This window comes from Malus sylvestris, chromosome 6, assembly GCF_916048215.2.
Source record: "Malus sylvestris chromosome 6, drMalSylv7.2, whole genome shotgun sequence".
Taxonomy (NCBI): Eukaryota; Viridiplantae; Streptophyta; class Magnoliopsida; order Rosales; family Rosaceae; genus Malus; species Malus sylvestris.
In genome coordinates this window covers 17,589,519-17,608,486 of record NC_062265.1, presented here as the reverse complement: position 1 = coordinate 17,608,486, position 18,968 = coordinate 17,589,519, and the positions used below count along the sequence as shown (strand labels likewise).

The 18,968-nt window shown below is 37.2% G+C and overlaps 1 protein-coding gene across 1 annotated transcript; it reads left to right on the top strand.

The window, feature by feature from the left end:
• The first annotated feature begins 8,606 nt into the window (after window positions 1–8,606).
• LOC126625198 (dehydration-responsive element-binding protein 1A-like) lies at window positions 8,607–9,562 on the top strand. Its single transcript, XM_050294289.1, has one exon. The coding sequence runs from the start codon at window positions 8,683–8,685 to the stop codon at window positions 9,385–9,387; it is 705 nt and encodes a 234-aa protein (XP_050150246.1). The 5' UTR covers window positions 8,607–8,682; the 3' UTR covers window positions 9,388–9,562.
• Window positions 9,563–18,968: the final 9,406 nt, after the last annotated feature.

Below are 18,968 nucleotides of genomic sequence, written 5' to 3'. Positions count from 1 at the left end.
GATTGTCTCTATAGTAAAGATGATATGGTAGTGTTAACTGTTTAGAATACAATGATGCTTAAAACCCAAAAGGTTGCAAGGTAGTGACTAATCCCAACTAAAGTTGTGATACCTCTAAAACATAAATTACGAGTTGGTCAAAAATGGATGCTTTGGATCGTTAGATCCGGATCCAATACCTTCTTATTAAAATTGTATAGAGGCGAAATGTTCGAATCTTTATTCTTTTGGAAAGAAGAAAGAATCACAAAGTTGTTGAGGTTAATTCACTTAGATGTTAGTGGCACTTGACCACAAACATAATACTACTCATGTTGTATGACATTCACCGAAGATCACTCTCGGTTGGACTATAATTTATTTTGAATGAACACAAGTCCGAATACTTTGCAAAAGTTTTCAAAGAATTCAAGAAATGTAAATTGATGAGTAAGACGTCTAAAGTATTTACCTCCTTAGATTTGATCCAAGGAAAAGAAACACTTTAGATGAGTCTCCTTGAAAGATATCAAGGAAAGAAGCATCATAAGATAATAAATTTCTCCATTAAGGAGAAGAACGAACTCGAATAAGATTTAGTTCGATGTTATCTATTACCCATATATAGGATATATACTTCTAAAACAATATGATTGTCAATTAGAAGATCTTCCAAATTTTTCATGACTCCATAAGATGTAGTTGGAAAGAAAGACAAATCTCAAGCATGTTAAGATTTGGGGTTGTGTGCTAATAAGCAATATTTGTTTGATAACAATCTTGTGGGATATCCTTAAATTAACTTTTGGATATCGCTTCTATAAACCAACTAACAAATGTTGTTTTGTTGGGTAGTTCATTGTAATCCTACAATGTGATTTGCCTAAAAGCAAATGAACGAGAGATAGAACTCAAAGAATGGGTTTTTGAGAGACAAGAAAGTAATCAACAAATATAACAACCTAGTTCCTATACCACAAGCTCCAAAGTAGTCGAGAAGGATTTATAAACCGTCAAAGTTGAATGGTTTGAACTTTATGACTATGTGATAGAGTTACACCTCTTAATTCGAAAGAAATAAGAATGAAAAATCCTTATGACTACATTGAGTGTATATACGATATATACTCAAGGAAATGGTAAAGTACCATTTGACCCGAAATAATAAAACCTTCATAAGCTAATTGGTAGCTTAAGGTGACTACAATCAAAGAGAATGGTTGACTTTGAAGAAACCATCTTTGAGATAGTCTTGGTTTCAATTAATTCGAAGATAGCTAGCTACAACTAAATGGTGATTCAATGTTTAGACATAATATGGGTTTCCGAAACCATTATTAAGATAGTCTTGATAATATATGTCTAAAACTATAAATCACAAGACATGTAAGTTGTAGAGATCCATCCATCATGAATCTTAGCAAGCTAGTGGGAGCTATATGCATCTTATGAGAGAAAGTTCAAATTGTTTAATTTCTCATAAAGATGTAAATGAATCTTTTGTTTACTAGGTTTACAAAAGGTTAGTGGGAGTTAATCATGTTCCTAAAATTTAAATATATATTTGATATATTAATTTTGGAAATGAAAAGAATACTTCTTCGTTAAAGTTATGACTTTAAAACATTATATGAAGATAGAATGTATATGGGAGATATAGTCTATATACATGGGATGGAAATCTATAATGATATATTTCATGATATAATTGGATTATATCAAGCCCTAAATATAGACAAAGGATGCTAGGAAGTTTCTCATATGATGATAAACTTCAATTAGAAGGACAGCTCTAGTGAGACTAAGAAGTTGCTCTTCTCAAAGAGAACGTACTCTTTGACTCCCAAAGAAATAATGCGTAAATACAATCCTTTATGCATACGCAAAAAGGTGATTTATGTATTTCATATTGTATGAAAAACATTGATATGAGTTGTACCTAGAACGGTACAAGACGATATCAGTGCAAGCCCAGGATCAGAACCATGGCAACTGTCAAGTGAGTCCTTAAGTATTTAAGAAATACTAAAGGATAGATTCCTCAAAGAATGAGGAAGAATTAGAGTAACGTAAAGGAAGCGTAAATGTATTAGATTATGAATCTAATCCATCATTGGATGTTTCTTCATTATGAATGAAGAGATAATCAGATATCTCTTTATTATGACTAAAGAGATATTTAGATGGAAACATTAAAAGTAATGACTTTAGTGTGTTCCATTATGAATGCAAAATATATTGCCATATAGAAGCTTACAACAATGTTGTTTGGATGGGAAAGTTCATTTATGAACTCTCTATTCGGTTCCAACCAGAAAGTGTATCTAGTGTACTAACACTATGACACTAATGGGGCGATAGCTCAAGCCAGGGAATCAAGGTCTCATCAAGGTCCGAACTCAAATGAGAGACTGAACCACATAATTGAGAATCATGTATAATGGTGGCGTCGTTATTCTCAAGGTTGCTTCTATGGATAACATATAGATATCCATTGTCTAGGCCTACTATTCAGCCATTTATGAAATGACTACAGAAGAGGTATCATCACTGATAACTAAGCTGATTGGCTCTAGTGCAAGTGGGAGATTGTTGGAAATGTGCCCTAAAACCAATCATATGTTGATACTTTACGGACATTTCACATGTTAAACTAATCTAGTTTAATATAAAGGGCAAATATTATTGTTTGAGCCGTCTCATATAAATGTTATATGCTTAAACGATAAGTCCAAGGAATATGTGATTGGGAGAATGCAATCTAAAGAAGTTAGATTCATGAGACCATTCTTTCGTAGACACATCCTAAACGTTCCTGATTATAGGATTGCCAATTGGGCATTGACAGTCCGTTAAGATCAGTACGTGTTGTGTATTCTCTCAGGGAGAGTGACTAGTCTCGAGTCATTGGTGTGTGTGACATCAAGACAAGTACGTAGGTGCTCAATAGAGAATGAGTTCACTGAACACGATCAACGAAGAGTTCTCATATTCATGTCACATGAGAACTCATGGTTGGGATAATGCAAAGTAGTCCTTTGACCTGAGGCATCACGTTTGTCTTGTGGTTAAGTACTTGATCTTTGATTATGTCAAAGTCACTCCATCAGGAGGGTGTCCACGGCATCGTTGGGGTTAAGCCACTTAGCTATGGAGGCAAGTGAATGCGCAACAAGGGATCTCTAACCTTCAAACCGTTTGGGGGAGAATACTCTATGATATGATTAAGAATCTCTGGCCAGAGTATGAATGAGATTTAGAAAAGTCGTTCTGAATCACATTCAAGGTAATCATATAAGCACACGAATCACATTGGATAGTAGACATGAAAAACTATCAAACCAAACAATGTGGTCAAGAGTATTGTATTAGAGAAAGATCGTATTGCATTTGTAATCCTAAACTGAATAGGTTATCCACCTCTTCTGATTAGCTTGGGTAACCATGATATGCTGCTAGGTGTCACTCATGGTTTGTGGAAGCCCTAAACGTGTGTAATCACTAAAGGGAGAATTGAAAGTAAGTTTCAATTCACAATCGATGTAAAATGGTTTTAATCGCCCACTGCCTCGCTAAAAGGAACCTAATGGATCGTACACCGTGTAAGGTGGAGATTGAAGAAACAATGGAGATGAGTAAGAATAATTAAATGGTTTAATTATTTATGGCAAGGATTAATTAATATGTTAATTAATCAAATGAATAAGTTCATTAAAGACCTCGGGATAGTTTTGGGCCTCAAGGCCCAATGGGCTTCGAACGTCAAGTCCATTGACTTAAGTTGTATGACAACTTAATTCACAAAGGCCCAAAAGCCCAAACAAAACCCCATGGCCGGCCATTTAGAGGAAGGGTAGTGAACTTGCTTTAATTACAAGTTTGCCACTCAAATGAATAAAGGTATAAATATGACCTTATAGCCAAAATTCATTAGGGTTTGTTTTGGAGAAAATTGGAGAGAATATGTCTCTCCATTTCTCTCTAAAGAGGCCGGCCCCTTGGAGGGTGTATCTAGCCATACTACTACTCCATGGTCACTCATTTTCTTCTCCAATCTCTCCTTGGTGTGGAAACTTAGAGGTTCTCAATTTTGGGAACTTGGAGAAACCTTTTCATCCATCCAAATCCATAGTTTTTAGATGCAAGGAATGAAGGCCCTCTCTTTGGGTGATTAGCCTTTGCTTATGCAAAGAGGAATCTACAAAGGTACAATTTCAACTCTCTTTGTTTTGAGTTGAGTTTTGGTTCACCAATCTACTAGGCTTTGAATTTCTTGGTTAATGTTTTTTTTTTAAGTGCTTTCAAGCATGATTCCGCCTTTAATTGTTAATTGCATGCTTATAGTTGTTGCTTAAATGAACATGTTTTCACAAAATAATCCTTCAGAAATTGATCTGAAAGTGGCTAAATGGTCACGGGTCCTAATTTCCAGAAATCTGGAAATTCTTCCTCGTGATGGTTCTGCATCAAATCACATGTACAATGCATATTTAAGTTCAGAAATCAACCCTTTTAATGAAATAGAACGAAATGAAGGGACCCTGAAGCCTACCTTGGTCGAAATCAACGAGGGTTCATATGAGATCATCAAGAACAGTGGTGATGGCCATTGTACCTTGTGAGTTCCAGCTCGATAGTGTTGATATTGGGTTAATGATCGTGACAGGTCTAAGTTCATGGTGGTGTGCTTGTCGAAACGGCAAGGATGAAGGTACGGTGGTTTCTCTGTGTTTGAATAGAAGGCCGAGAAGAGATGAGAGAGGTGAAGCAAATGGCAGAGAATGGGACATGGTAAGAGTGTCACCTCATCAGGATAGTGAGTGATGGCATTGTGACAAGGGTCTCGCCGGAGCTGTTGAGTTTGCTAGCCTCTGTAAAACAGAGAAACGAGGGAGGAAAGAAGAGTGAGATACAAGAGAGAAGGGAAGAATGGAGTCTTCAAGAGAGATAGTCTCAAATAATAAAGAAAATAATGGGAGAGAGACCGAGATCTCTGGAAGGTAGGGATACGGGATAGAGCAGAGAGTGGGATGTGGCCCCATGTGTCTTACAAAATATCACCTAATGGAAAAATACCCAACTACCCTTCATATTCGTAAGCTCGTAACATTTTAACCACAACTCCAAATTTGTTTCCGATTGCGCCTACGCGTTCGTATCGTCGAGTACTTTAGGAATAAGATAAAATAATGGCCCACACGCTTCACGAAATGATAGTCAACTAAAATCAATATTATCGCCTCAAGGGTATTTTCGTCAATTCACGCTTTTAAAATTTATAAAACGTAAAATTAGAGACGGGTTATCACAAAACATATTACGATAAATGAAATGAAAATGAAAATTATAGTGAAATAAAATTAATACATTAAAAATTATGAAGAAAAGGAGAAATAATTAAGAATTAAAATATAATTAATAAAAATTAATACATTAAAAATTATGAAGAAAAGGAGAAATAATTAAGAATTAAAATATAATAAATAAATGAATTTATTAATGTATTAAGGGACTAAAATTAGATTTTGAACTTACTCATGGTTTTAATGACACACCCCAATCGAGATCAAGTCATGCTGGCCGTCACATGGGGGTGACGTAGCCATATGCACAATGCGAAAGCAATAAAGATAAGAGTTATACGAATAAATAAACACCGAAAGCTACTAAGGTGCACAAAAAAATAGGAAGTGTTAGGAGTGAGATACAAAAGTAAATACTCATAATCAGAGCATAGAAAGTCTAGGTGCAGTCCAGTAGGACAAGTACTAATTATACAGTACCAAAAGATATCCTACAAATATTTTATTATGTCAGAACCGCCGAAATCCTCGATGCCACCAACAGGAAGCTTACCTAAAACCTGGAGGGGCGCAAAATAGAAAACGTGAGTGGGCAAAAATAAATGTTTTACAAAACCATTTCATTTCTCAAAAGTTCTAACCCCTCGCCATAAAACATGTATAATTTTCCCAGAAATAAAATATAAACATATGCATAAATATATATGTAAATATCTCAATTCAAATCATGCTTCACATATTCGTAACCGTAAGTATTCCATGTCAAGATATAACAGAATAAGTAATTCAGGTGAGAATAAATTCATGGAAAATAACATATTAGCCGGAACCCCTGTAGAAGTCTGTACGGCTGAATTCATAACTCATTAGTCAATCTAGCTTGAGTCACTATAAAGACCTATACAGCACTACACTGCATATAAGTCGGAACCACTAAAAAGGTATGTACGACAAGACTGGGTGTAATATAATTATGCTCAATACTATGCTCTCATGATAGCTGGGCGATAAATCGCTAGTCACCTACGAGTCGAAACCACCTATAATGGTCTGTACGACAAGACTGTGCACCTAAATTGGATTCAATGTGAGCATAGGGTGTGGGAGGTGACATCATAAACAGGCATGTACCATATCTCTGACTAAATCACAATCACCCGGGGTGCAGGTTTATGAGCTCTCAATCACGTCTCACATTATCAATATCTCATATAACAAAACATAACTCATTTGGTACTTACCTGAGTGTCCACAACACCAATTCATATTATGCATCATATACTAATTCATATGCTGAATATAAATTTATATACATAGCATTTCAAAGCATACTTTCATTTAAACACATTTTCTGGGAAAATATCAAGTATATAATTATATACTGAAAACCAAAAGCCCACTCACTGGTATGTCGAAGGGTCGTAGCCCCCGAGTGGCCCTTGACTGCGCTCGTCCTCAGGATAAGCCTCCCCTATATGTGAAATAACTATAAAAACGTTAATTTAAAGCACCTAACCAATACTAGCTAATAACTTCTCATACAATGCTCAAATGGGGTGTTTGAATAAACCAACGTGATCTAACAACCTCACAAACATCCCCATATTTTTAGAAAAATTTTCCGACCACCCACGTGCAGCGCCAGATGCACCGCCCACGCGCGGGCACGTGCCAGGCACATTGACGGTAACCCTAACGACGTTAGGGAATATTTCGTCCAAAAACAAGCATATTCCGTCAATTATTAATGGCATCATCCAACGCCTTTAGCATATTCCGTCAAAACTGAAGGAATAAACCCTTATCTTCTATGACGAGTCGCCGGATGCTGATGACTTCGCCGGTTTCTAGGTTAAATTTCAAAACCTTATATCTCACTCGTTTTAACACCAAACTTCATGAAACTTGAACCATTTTGAAGATCTCACCAAGATGAACAAAACCATACCTGAGTCGAGCCCTAAAACCACCAGATACCCTCCGGAAAAAACCTCGATATTCCGGCAATTCTTAAAACTCGTGGTTCTCGATAATCCAACATTCAAAATCTTCCAACGAACCACTCCTAGCCTCGTGACGACCTCCTTAAACTACATATAAGCTTGAAATCCCCAAAAACACAAGATTTTATGATTGCATGAAGAGTACCTAAATCGGAGTTCGAGAGAAACTAGGGTTTCCAAAGGAGTTCTTACCTAAAAATGGTACCATTGAACTCATATGAACCTCAGGAACATGATGGTGTCCTTTAAACCCTCGATTTGCAACTTTCCATTAGTGTTGTTGTTGATCCGTACGTGAGGGAAGGAGAGAGAGTGAGTCCGAGGGAGAGAAAGCACGGGAGAGAAGAGAGAGGAAGAGTTTGTGTGTGTGTGTGAGTGGTCCACGTGGGTCACCAACCAAAACCACAAAAACTAAGTTCTAATTTGGTCCAAAAATTAAGGAAAAAATGTAAGTTTGGACCACCACTAGCATGCATATTACACACCGCCACACTCACGTCCAAGGGTAAAATAGTCAATTCACGTCATCGATAATAAAAATTTGGGACAGGTTGTGACATTTAATCTAAATGTCATATTTACCAAGGATTAAAATGAAGTTTTCTATTTAAAATATTGTCATATGGTTTTTTATTTTTTGTTAAAAAGTACGATTGTCTTTTTTGCACCGACAATTTAACGTTATTTTATTTTATTATTATTAAAGAATTTTTTTTTGTAATATAGTGAATTAATGGGACATAGACTACCTAAAATATATTGAATTAGGGGGACATAAACTAACTGGACCTTCTTTTGCAAGATTTTAGGGGCTTGTTATATTTAAGATTTAATTAGCAAATTAATTATAATAATAATTTGTATAATTTGAACTTAATTAATTAATTAAAATTGTAAAAAGCCTTGGTTGTTTCTTGCAAGTGAGACAGCGAAAAGAGAACCGGAATAAATGTCGCGGCGAGGAACTTAGCTGGGATCTACAGCACACACTTGGCACACAACACATCCGCATCAAAACGTGCCAATTTCAATAAAAAAAAAAACATGGCAAAAATAAGTGACATGTGGTGAGCACCAACATTAATTGGTTCAGTGAGTTTTCAGCTGCCACGTGTCACTAGCCCTATGCAGGCACCATTTCTCCACCTATTGTAGGCCCACTAGAATGCGTGGGAACTTCGGAACTTGCCTATGTGGGCAACATGTCTCCACCTGGCGCCTCCTCACACTCCGTGTACAACTTGCATGGTCCGGGGTCCCACTCAAAGTCCTAGCATTCCAAAGCTATAAAATCCCCTTCGCTCCCTCTCCAATTTTCAACTTACAACTCCAAAAAGAACTGAACTACAGAAACACACACACAACTCACTTAATTTCTCCGACGCAGCACAACAAAAATGAATACGATCTTCAGTCAAATCTCCCATTCCTCCGAAAAGCCGGAATCGAGCTCCGACGACACAAGCATCTTGACTCGAAGCCAGCTGGCTTCGTTCTCCGACGAGGTCATTTTGGCGTCCAGCAGGCCGAAGAAGCGAGCAGGGAGGAGAGTTTTCAAGGAGACGAGGCACCCGGTTTACAGAGGAGTGAGGAGGAGGAACAACAACAAGTGGGTATGCGAAATGAGAGAACCAAACAAAAAGAAGTCGAGGATATGGCTCGGAACTTATCTGACGGCCGAGATGGCAGCTCGGGCGCATGACGTGGCGGCATTGGCCTTTAGAGGGAAGCTTGCCTGCCTCAATTTTGCAGACTCCGTATGGCGCCTGCCCGTTCCGGCATCCACTGATTCAGTGGATATCAGGCGGGCAGCAGCGGAGGCTGCAGAGACCTTCCGGCCAGAGGAGTTTGGCGGAGTGTCGGAAAGCGGCGATGATGAGAAGGAGAGCAAGAAAATGGAGGGGGAGAAGGATTGTGGAGGCGCGGAGGAAAGTGGAATCTTGTTGTACTTGGATGAGGAGGAAATGTTCGACATGCCAAGGTTGCTGGATAGTATGGCGGAAGGGCTTCTGCTCTCTCCACCTCACTCTTCAGGTGGCTACATGAACTGGGATGACATGGAAAGCAACGATGACGTCAGTCTGTGGAGCTTCTCAAATTGATATATATTTATCCGGAGGACGCTTTCGTTTTTTTTTTTAGGGAAAATTAGGTTTATATCTTTTTTTTGTTACTCTATTGATTAAAATTTTATTTATTTTTAATTTTTTTATCAAGGTTATTGGGTATTAATAACATCATTAATTATTTGAATAACAAAATATTTTTATTTTTAAATATATTTCTTTAGTGTTAAAAATGTTATAATTAGTATATTTATATTTATGGCTAAATTTTTTATCATATATTTTAATTTTTAGTTTGTACCTATTTTTAATTTGCAAATATTTTTTAATTTGTGCCAATTTTCTTTTCATTTTTAATTTGTACCCATATATTAATTTTTTTTTGTGCCCATATTTTTTAAAGTTTTATTTGTATTTGTACTCATGTGTATACCGTCACATGACATTATATATTTAATCAATAATAGAAAAATTACATATGGTATATTTATGTTTTATGCCTAAACTTTGTATCATATATTTATATTTTTAGTTTGTACCCACTTTTAATTTGCAACATTTTTTTTTTAAATTTGTAGTATTTTCTTATTAGTTTTATTTTGTACCCATGTATTAATTTCTTTTAGCGCCTATATTTTTAAAAATTCATTTATACTCATAATTTTTAATCTTTTGTACCCTAATTTATTTATAATGTACCAATTCTTCTTTATTAATGTACCACTTTGTTATATGTGAAATGTACCAATTTTTTTAACACTATGGATACATTCTTTTGCCGTTTATTATTTCTTATTTTTACATAGTTTTTATCCATTTATTCAATCAAAATGTTTGAATTTTTTTATTGTAACCGTTTCTAATAGTATTATAATGAGGGATTTTAAATTTATAGGATTATAAATCTCATAAAATATCAAACAATTAATGTCAAAACTATAAAAATAAAAATATTAATAGTAATATAATGAGGTGTACAAAGTCAAGAGACCTTGATCAAACTTTGAATATTATTAAGGTTTTAACCAAAGAATGTTAAGGATTAGGGACACATCCAAAGTATCCTTTTTTTTTAATATAATTTTTGCCACCTGGAAAAATGGTGTTGGTGTTGGTTGTTTATACGCTTGCCCGGACAATTTTAGTCCGTAACACTGTTTCCGCTAACAATTTTAGTCTAATGGAAATATTTTGTTCTAGACCCTTGCCTTGTGTTTCGATGCGTTAAATTCTGCGTGCAAAAAATGGTGAAAGTTGAGCACGGAGATCTCTGACTTCAATTTTCCACCGGGAGAATTTCAATGTCGAGACAAATTGTGAACTCATCTAAGAGGAAATTTCAGCATGCGGAGAGAGGCTCCAAATTTCAGATATCTGTTGCTCTGCTCTTACATGGTTCACCTATTCTTGTAATTTGAACCCCAAAATTTTTTCCGTCTGCTCTTGCGTCGCTCTTCTTTGTAACTTGTTTTTAAAACTCATGGGAACATATGATGTATCTGGATTGCTGTACGTCCTTTAGAAATGGTTGCATATATTCAAGTATTAGTGTAGAAAATAGAAAATTTAAGAATTATCCAAACAATGAAATTTATAATTTCAGTCATTGTCTAATTTCTACCTATTTAATATCCAAAGGATGGAATTGCTAATTGACAAAATTTTAAATAATGCAATTACAATTTCAGTCATTTAGAATTTCCAACTAAAGATTAAAGTGCTTTCACTTTTGATTAAACTCTATATTCCATGTATAATCTTAATTTAAGTGTTTTTCAAATCCATTTTAAAATCATTTCTATGTCAAAAATGCACTCAATAATATTAGTTAATTTATTGCTATTTTTTTTTTTTTAAATCTCATATTTTCCTCAATTTAAGGATTCAGTTATATCAAGTCATGGCTGAGATTAATTGATGGAATATAATAATTCATATATCTAAACTATTTAAGAAATTTCAATATATTTAAATTATATGAAACTTTGTATGATACAAAATTGTTTGGAACTACGTGGAGCAAAAAATAATTACAAAAATTCTAGAGGCAACACATGGAGTTTATCTCAAGAAATACAAGATTACCTGTATTAAATGGGCATGCTCCTTAGCTACTCCCACGCGTAGTTCACCACCCCTGAAGGTCCATGCAGCTGAATACAACTGCCCATAGCTCACCTGCGTTTGGCAAGGAAAAGTCAAAGCATTAAAGATAAGGATTAATTACCCAAATCATATTTTTAATACATTCCCAACTAAAAATTGACTTCATTCAAGAAAATAATCTCTATATAAATCAATTAGGGATATTTACTCCATTATCTCAAGATTTATTTCCTATTTAATATCTTAAGAATATTTTTTCCATACAGCTTGGCCAATAGGATGCCCTGTGACGGTGTTACCTTGATTTCCAATAGTTGCCTGCGTACTTGTAGGTGGATCCTTCAATTTGTAAACAAACCCCACATTCCGTACACATGTCGATCCAAGATGAATCCAAGAAGACATCCAATGCAAACCCACATGCCAACACTAGCCTTGTAAATGTAAGAAGGCTTTCAATAACTTAGCTGTGGAATACTTTACCTTTTTCTTGAGCTTAATTCTGATTCCATGGTTGTGGATTTACTAAATTATTTCCTGTCATTGACCTTGTTGATCTGAAGTAGGAATGTGTCTGGAGAAGAAATTAAAGATGCTCTATTCTCTATTGGCCCAAGGCAATACAAGATGAGATAGACAAGGCTTGATCTGGAAGCATGACCCCAAATTCTTGTCCTGTTGCAAGACAGACGAAGTACTACAAAGACAAAGTCATCGTCATTCTTGCTGAGATAGAGTCAGCTTTATTTGGCAGAGTAGGCAATGAGTTACCTCTCATCTGCCAGACATCCAGTTCCTTTTTTGGTCATCTAACTTTCACTTTAAAGCCTGTTGGGAACATGTTTCGCCTTTCTCATCGGGCCTTGGCTTTAGGAGGTTCTTTGGAATGTTCTTGGTAGGACCCCCTTCAATTACCTACATTAAGAGATTAAGGGGATCCCATTAAGCTCTCCTTTAGGGACAAGGCCGGATTGAGAAAGTACACCTCCCCGAGTTATTTGATCAAGTGCTGAAAGGTTCTTTTTTACACCTATTTCCCAGTCTTCGATCGTCGTTATGGCATCCATTGATTCAACAGATTTAGATACTCAAGCGGAAAAGGCTTAAGTTGACCTACTTTGGTTGAGCTGCCCGTAGAATACTTTAACTGGAATGGGCACGAAGCTATCTAAGAAAAGGCTTGTTCGGAACTTATATCTATCTCCCAATATATCACGGTGGAACTCTCAAAAAGCACTTTTCTAAGAGCTGAGACCTGGAGCCTTCTTTCCCATCATTAAAAATACACTTTATGTATTGCACCATGAGTAGTTCACTTCCTCTCTTCTATTGGTGTAGCATCCAATGAAATATGAATGGTAAAAGGAAGAGTCTCTCATATGCGTCTCAATTTTGTTCATCTTTCCCTCACTCACTGGTCAGAGAAAGGAGTATGTAGTTGACCAGAGGAATAGTCCCCTTAGATTCAACTAGTGGGTGAGAGAAAAAATGAACGAAATTGAGATGTATATGGGAAACTCTTCCTTTTACCATTCATATTTCACCTTATGCTAGTTGGGTAAAGCAAACTCCCTCATTGGACAAGCATGGGGCTTTGTCAAGTAGAATCAAGTTGCATCACTTGATGCTCCGATTGAAAACAAATCAGCGGGGCCATGTCAGAACAATTGAATATATGTTAGACTATTGAAGACCTTAATGTAAGTAACTTAGTGCAAAAGTGGTGGAGATCCACAAAGGTAACCGGAAGTCTAGGGCTTAGGAGAAGGGGTCTCCAGAGTCTCTTAAGAAAGGAAAGAAAAAAACATTCACCGAGGAAGAAAATAGTCTGTCTAGGGCAACCCTCGGGGTGAGAAGTGAGAGTTGGTTTCATCACAAACATATATTCGCGTATATAGAATAAAAATTAGAGCTGTTATTGCTATGTCATATGTTGTTAGCTTAAAATGAGTAATTGAAGTATGAGAGTGTCTGTTCTGAAGCAAAGTTTTGTAAGGTTCCTTACTCTTACTATAGAGTTAGGGAACATGTTTCACATTTACCACACTGAATCTTGTTCTCAAACGAATGCACTTTTTCAAGCTCTATCCAACCTCTCAAATCACTGCCTTTCACTCGAGATTCGCCACTCGGCCCTCATCCTACAACTGGTGCCGCCTATAGTTATAGTGCTTAACACACATAAGTATAGGTTTTTTTGTCCTTATGACGGCTGTCAAAGACCGGGGGCATTGCACTTCGCGACCCCATCCAAGTATGTGCTTAGTTTTATATAAAAGTTTTTCGAAGCAAACTATATGTCTTTCTCATTTGCTACCACTCAACAATAGCAAGTCTCAACTCTGCACATTCCTATAAATTTTGTATTTCTTTCAGCTAAAGATTGTTATCATCTAGTATGAAAGCCTAGCTTATGCAGATATGGTAGCAATACAATCTTTTGGATCTATGGTTGTTGATATGATTACTCCATTAACGCATAAAATTATCAAGCATCACAAAATGGAACCTATAAACGTAGATGTTTGGAAGATGAGAATGCAGTTGCTTCTTAAAGAACAAGATCTTTTTTTTTTTTCATTCTTGAGAAAAGAAAAGCCCATGAATCTGGTGCTAATGGCTTATTCAATCAAGTTAATGTTGTTATAGCCAACTTTGTTTACCTCAGTCTTTTGCCTTTTTTGGTATTGTTCCCTCCCTTTTTTTTGTTATGGCATTGTAGATTAGGACATGTTTGCAGCCCAATAGGGGATATCAACGTAGAATTGTGATTGTTAGGGAGAATGCTTTTAGTCAACTGAGCGAGTTGCTTACAAAGATTAATTGGCAAGCTCAATCTATAAAGAATAATTAGAACCTAGACTCCATGTGGTTCTATGTTCTTGGATTCTTGGTAGTTAGTGAAAGTTGTTAACGCTTATGCCCATGGCAATGATGGTGGTGACCATGGTAAGGCGGTGGTGGTGACATGGTGATGAAAGTGATAATAATAATAGTTATTGCATAATATGGGCGGTGTGCGGATTCTGTTTAGGTGAGCAACAATGATAGGAAAGGGGAGTAAGCAAGCTTTAAGGGATAGGGGGATGGAAGCAAAATATGCATTGGTTGTTCCAGAATAGGTTGAGGACAAGGTTCTTTCATTAAGGGGAAAGAATTTCAGGCAGTTAAAGTAACTATCTCCAACCTTTCCTGTATAGGTGAGAGACCATTATGATAAGGTTAATCTGCACGTTTTAAGTTCATATGAAACAAGTTATTGAAAAATTAATATCCATGACCATTATGTTTCGCTCTAATGCTACCAAATTTCGGTAAGCTTTAGGTACCCCTAAAAGCCCTATACACTTACTTTTTTTCAAAGAAACTAACTTAGACATCGGAGATCCATTGGCCTAACCCCACACTCCCCACCTCGTGGGTGTGTGAGACCTTAGTCTTTGATCAAAGGTGTTGATTGTTTTGCAGGTGCATTTTCGTCAAAGCAAGGGATGACGGAAATTTGCATCAACATCTTGTTTCTTTACTACTGTAATTGTTGTCAATAATGGTTATTTCTCATGCTTTATTTTCGTCTCTAGAAATTCAATTATGATTGAACTGAAATGTACTATCGTTCTGTAAAAATAAATATTGACATTTACCAACACAATTTATTGTCAAATTCAAATGTATACCTACTAAATTAAAATGTACCCATGCCTAAATTAAATGTACCGATAGGTTCTAGGGTTACACATAACTTGATATTAGCTTCTTACTAGTGTTCTAAAAATCGGGCTAGGGGGCCACCTAGATGCTACGCAATGGTCAGTCGCTCGGATTAAGCCAAAAGTGGGAGGCAAATTCGGGAAGAAATTAGGCAGGTGCCTATGGGGTCTAGTGAAGGATGATTTTGTGAAAACATGTTCATTTGAATAACATCTATAGCATGCATTTAACAATTAAAAGGCGGAATCATGCTTGCATGCATTCAAAAACAAAACATTACCCATGAAATTCAAAGCCTAGTAGATTGGTGAACCAAGACTCAACTCAAAATCAAAGTGAGTTGAAATTTACCTTTGTAGATTTCTCTTTGCATAAGCAAAGGCTAATCACCCAAAGAGAGGGCCTTCATTCCTTGCATCTAAAATCTATGGATTTGGATGGATGAAAAGGTTTCTCCAAGTTCCCAAAATTGAGAACCTCTAAGTATCCACACCAAGGTTAGATTGGAGAAGAAAATGAGTGACCTTGGAGGAGTAGTATGGCTAGATACACCCTCCAAGGGGGCCGGCCTCCTAGAGAGAAAAGGAGAGACAAGTTCTCACTAATTTTCTCCAAAAGAACCCATTAATGAATTTTAGGCTATAAAGTTCTTTATATAGTCACTTCTTTAAATGATCTAAAGAACCAAAAACCCTAATTCAACACACATGGCCGGCCATATAAGGGATTTGGGCTTTTGGGCCTTTGTAAATCTTTATTCATTAAATTGTCATACAACTTAAGTCAATGGGCTTGACGTTCGAAGCCCATTGGGCCTTAAGGTCCAAAACTATCCCGAGGTCTTTAACGAACTTATTCGTTTGATTAATTAACATATTAATTAATCCTTGCCATAAATAATTAAACCATTTAATTATTCTTACTCATCTCCATTGTTTTTTCAATCTCCACCTTACACGGTGTACGATCCATTAGGTTCCTTTTAGCGAGGCAGTGGGCGATTAAAACTCTTTAAAATCGATTGTGAATTGAAACTTACTTTCAATTCTCCCTTTAGTGATTACACACGTTTAGGGCTTCCACAAACCATGAGTGACACCTAGCAGCATATCATGGTTACCCAAGCTAATCAGAAGAGGTAGAGAACCTATTCAGTTTAGGATTACAAATGCAATACGGTCTTTCTCTAATACAATACTCTTGATCACATTGTTTGGTTTGATAGTTTATTCATGTCTACTATCCAATGTGATTCGTGTGCTTATATGATTACCTTGAATGTGATTTGGAACGACTTCCTAAATCTCATTCATACTCTGGCCAGAGATTCTAAATCATATCATAGAGTATTCTCCCCCAAACGGTTTGAAGGTTAGAGATCCCTTGTTGCACATTCACTTGTCTCCATGGCTAAGTGGCTTAACCCCAACGATGCCGTGGACACCCTCCAAATGGAGTGACTTTGACATAATCAAAGATCAAGGACTTAACCACAAGACAGCTGTGATGCCTTAGGTCAAAGGACTACTTTGCATTATCCCAACCATGAGTTCTCATGTGACATGAATATGAGAACTCTTCGTTGATCGTGTTTAGTGAACTCATTCTCTATTGAGCACCTACGAACTTGTCTTGATGTCACACACACCAATGACTCGAGACTAGTCACTCTCCCTGAGAGAAGACACAGCACGTACTGATCTTAACGGACTGTCAATGCCCAATTGGCAATCCTATGATCAGGAACGTTTAGGATGTGTCTACGAAAGAATGGTCTCATGAATCTAACTTCTTTAGATCGCATTTTCCCAATCACATATTCCTTGGACTTATCGTTTAAGCATATAACATTTATATGAGACGGCTCAAACAATAATCTTTGCCCTTGATATTAAACTAGATTAGTTTAACATGTGAAATGTCCGTAAAGTATCATCATATGATTGGTTTTAGGGCACATTTCCAACATCTAGGTGGGCACTTATGGGATCTAGGTGGGCTGAGAGGCCTAGACGGTCTGGGTGTGGTTGAAAGTCGAAGAAGTTTGATTTTAGGTTCGAATTTTTTTCTAGTTTGAATCTGCAGAGAGAGGAGTAGCCTCATGTTCTAACGAAGACGATGATACAAAGGCATAGGGTTTATGAGGTGGTAGCCTCATTATTTCTCTTTCATCCCCACGTGACAGCAGTAACTTTCTATCTTCTTTTAGAGAAAATAGGGTATATATATAGGGCATGGTGGGCCTTCTTGAGGGAGAAGGTGGTCGGCCCTTTGTGGTATTTTTGAGTGTATTTTGTAGTTAATTGGTAATTTAATTAGCCATTAATAGATTAATTAGGTAATAAATCTATTAATTAGCTAATTAACATAATTTAAAAGGAATGTTTTTGGGGTTACCTTGTGGAGAAGATGAATGAAATACATTTCGAATAAATACATTTTTTGGGCACTTTTGACTTGATTATGGGATGATTGTCCAATGCTCGCGCGTGGGAATTCTGATGCTCCTCAAGGGTAATTTTGTCCTTTCTGCCCAAAAATCCACGAGTCGTCTCTTGATTATTTTTGGCACCATAAATGCCCCCACACCTGCTGGGCTGCTTGCAGGAAAGGGCAGCATGTGTAGAGATCTCCAACTTTGATGCAGATTCTCTCTTGGACTTGGAATTAGATTCTTTTAGGAAAGAGAAATAAATTGCCTCCAAAGCCTATTTAAGCCTACCTTAAGTAGGGGATTAAATCAACTTTGAATGGCAATTATTTATCCCTACAAGAAAGAGAGAAAGCTAGAGGATATTTGTTCCCCCTCCCCTAGCACTTTTCTTTGCTTGCCCGTGCAAAGAATCGCCTTTCCTTGATTTTTTTGTCTTTTTCGCGCCGCACTGATGTAAGAAAAACTTAATTATCCTTGTCTTCTTCTTGGGAGATGCTGCCACAGGGCAGTCGTCAGGGTGGTGCGACATGTCAGCTGGCAGAGGCCAGGAGTCGGCTTGGCATGGGCCAAAGAGGTGGTGTGGTAGAGCCCATTGCTTGTGCTACTACGCTTGATTGAAGCCAAGGATTGGCTCGACATGGGCCGAGGAAGTGGTGTGGCATGGGCAAAGGTTTAGGCCGCCACGTATGGGCTACTTGCCAAAGATGAGGAAACTGCTTAAGTTTGATTTCTTAGCTGCCATAGATAGAGCAGTCAAAGGTGGAGCTGCCAAGATTAGAGCTGCTGAAGATGAAGTGTCGGATAAGCGAACTGTTAAGTGCAAAAGTGGTTGCTGCCCCCTGACCATTTGCTGCTAGTTGATCTTCAATCATTTGATCTTCTGAGCTATGTCACATTCTCGCATTGAAGAGCTTACCCAGATGGGTGTTAGGGAATTAGTTTACCCTATCGCACTGGAGAGCAATTAGTTTATCCTTACGCACTAAATAGCAAAGCCATATGGGTGTCGAGGAATTGGTTTACCCTCTCGCACTGGAGAACAATTAGTTTATCCTCTCGCACTGGAGAGCAAACCCAATGGGTGTCGGGGAATTGGTTTACCCTCTCACACTAGAGAGTAATTAGTTTATCCTCTCGCACTAAAGTGCAAACGCATACGAATGTTGGGAAATTGGTTTACCCTCTTGCACTGGAGAGCAGACCCATAAAGGGTTTTGAGCAGTGTTCTAAAAATTGGTCTAGGCGGCCGCCTAGGTGCTGAACGGCCAGTTACCACCACGATTAAGCCCTAATCAGTCACAAAATCGGAAAGAATATTAGGTGGACGTCTGGGTGGGATTAGGTGGGACTAGGCAAGGCTAGACGG

Excerpts from the sequence above, each read along its gene's own strand:
- LOC126625198 (XM_050294289.1), top strand. The coding sequence starts at position 8,683 with ATGAATACGATCTTCAGTCAAATCTCCCATTCCTCCGAAAAGCCGGAA.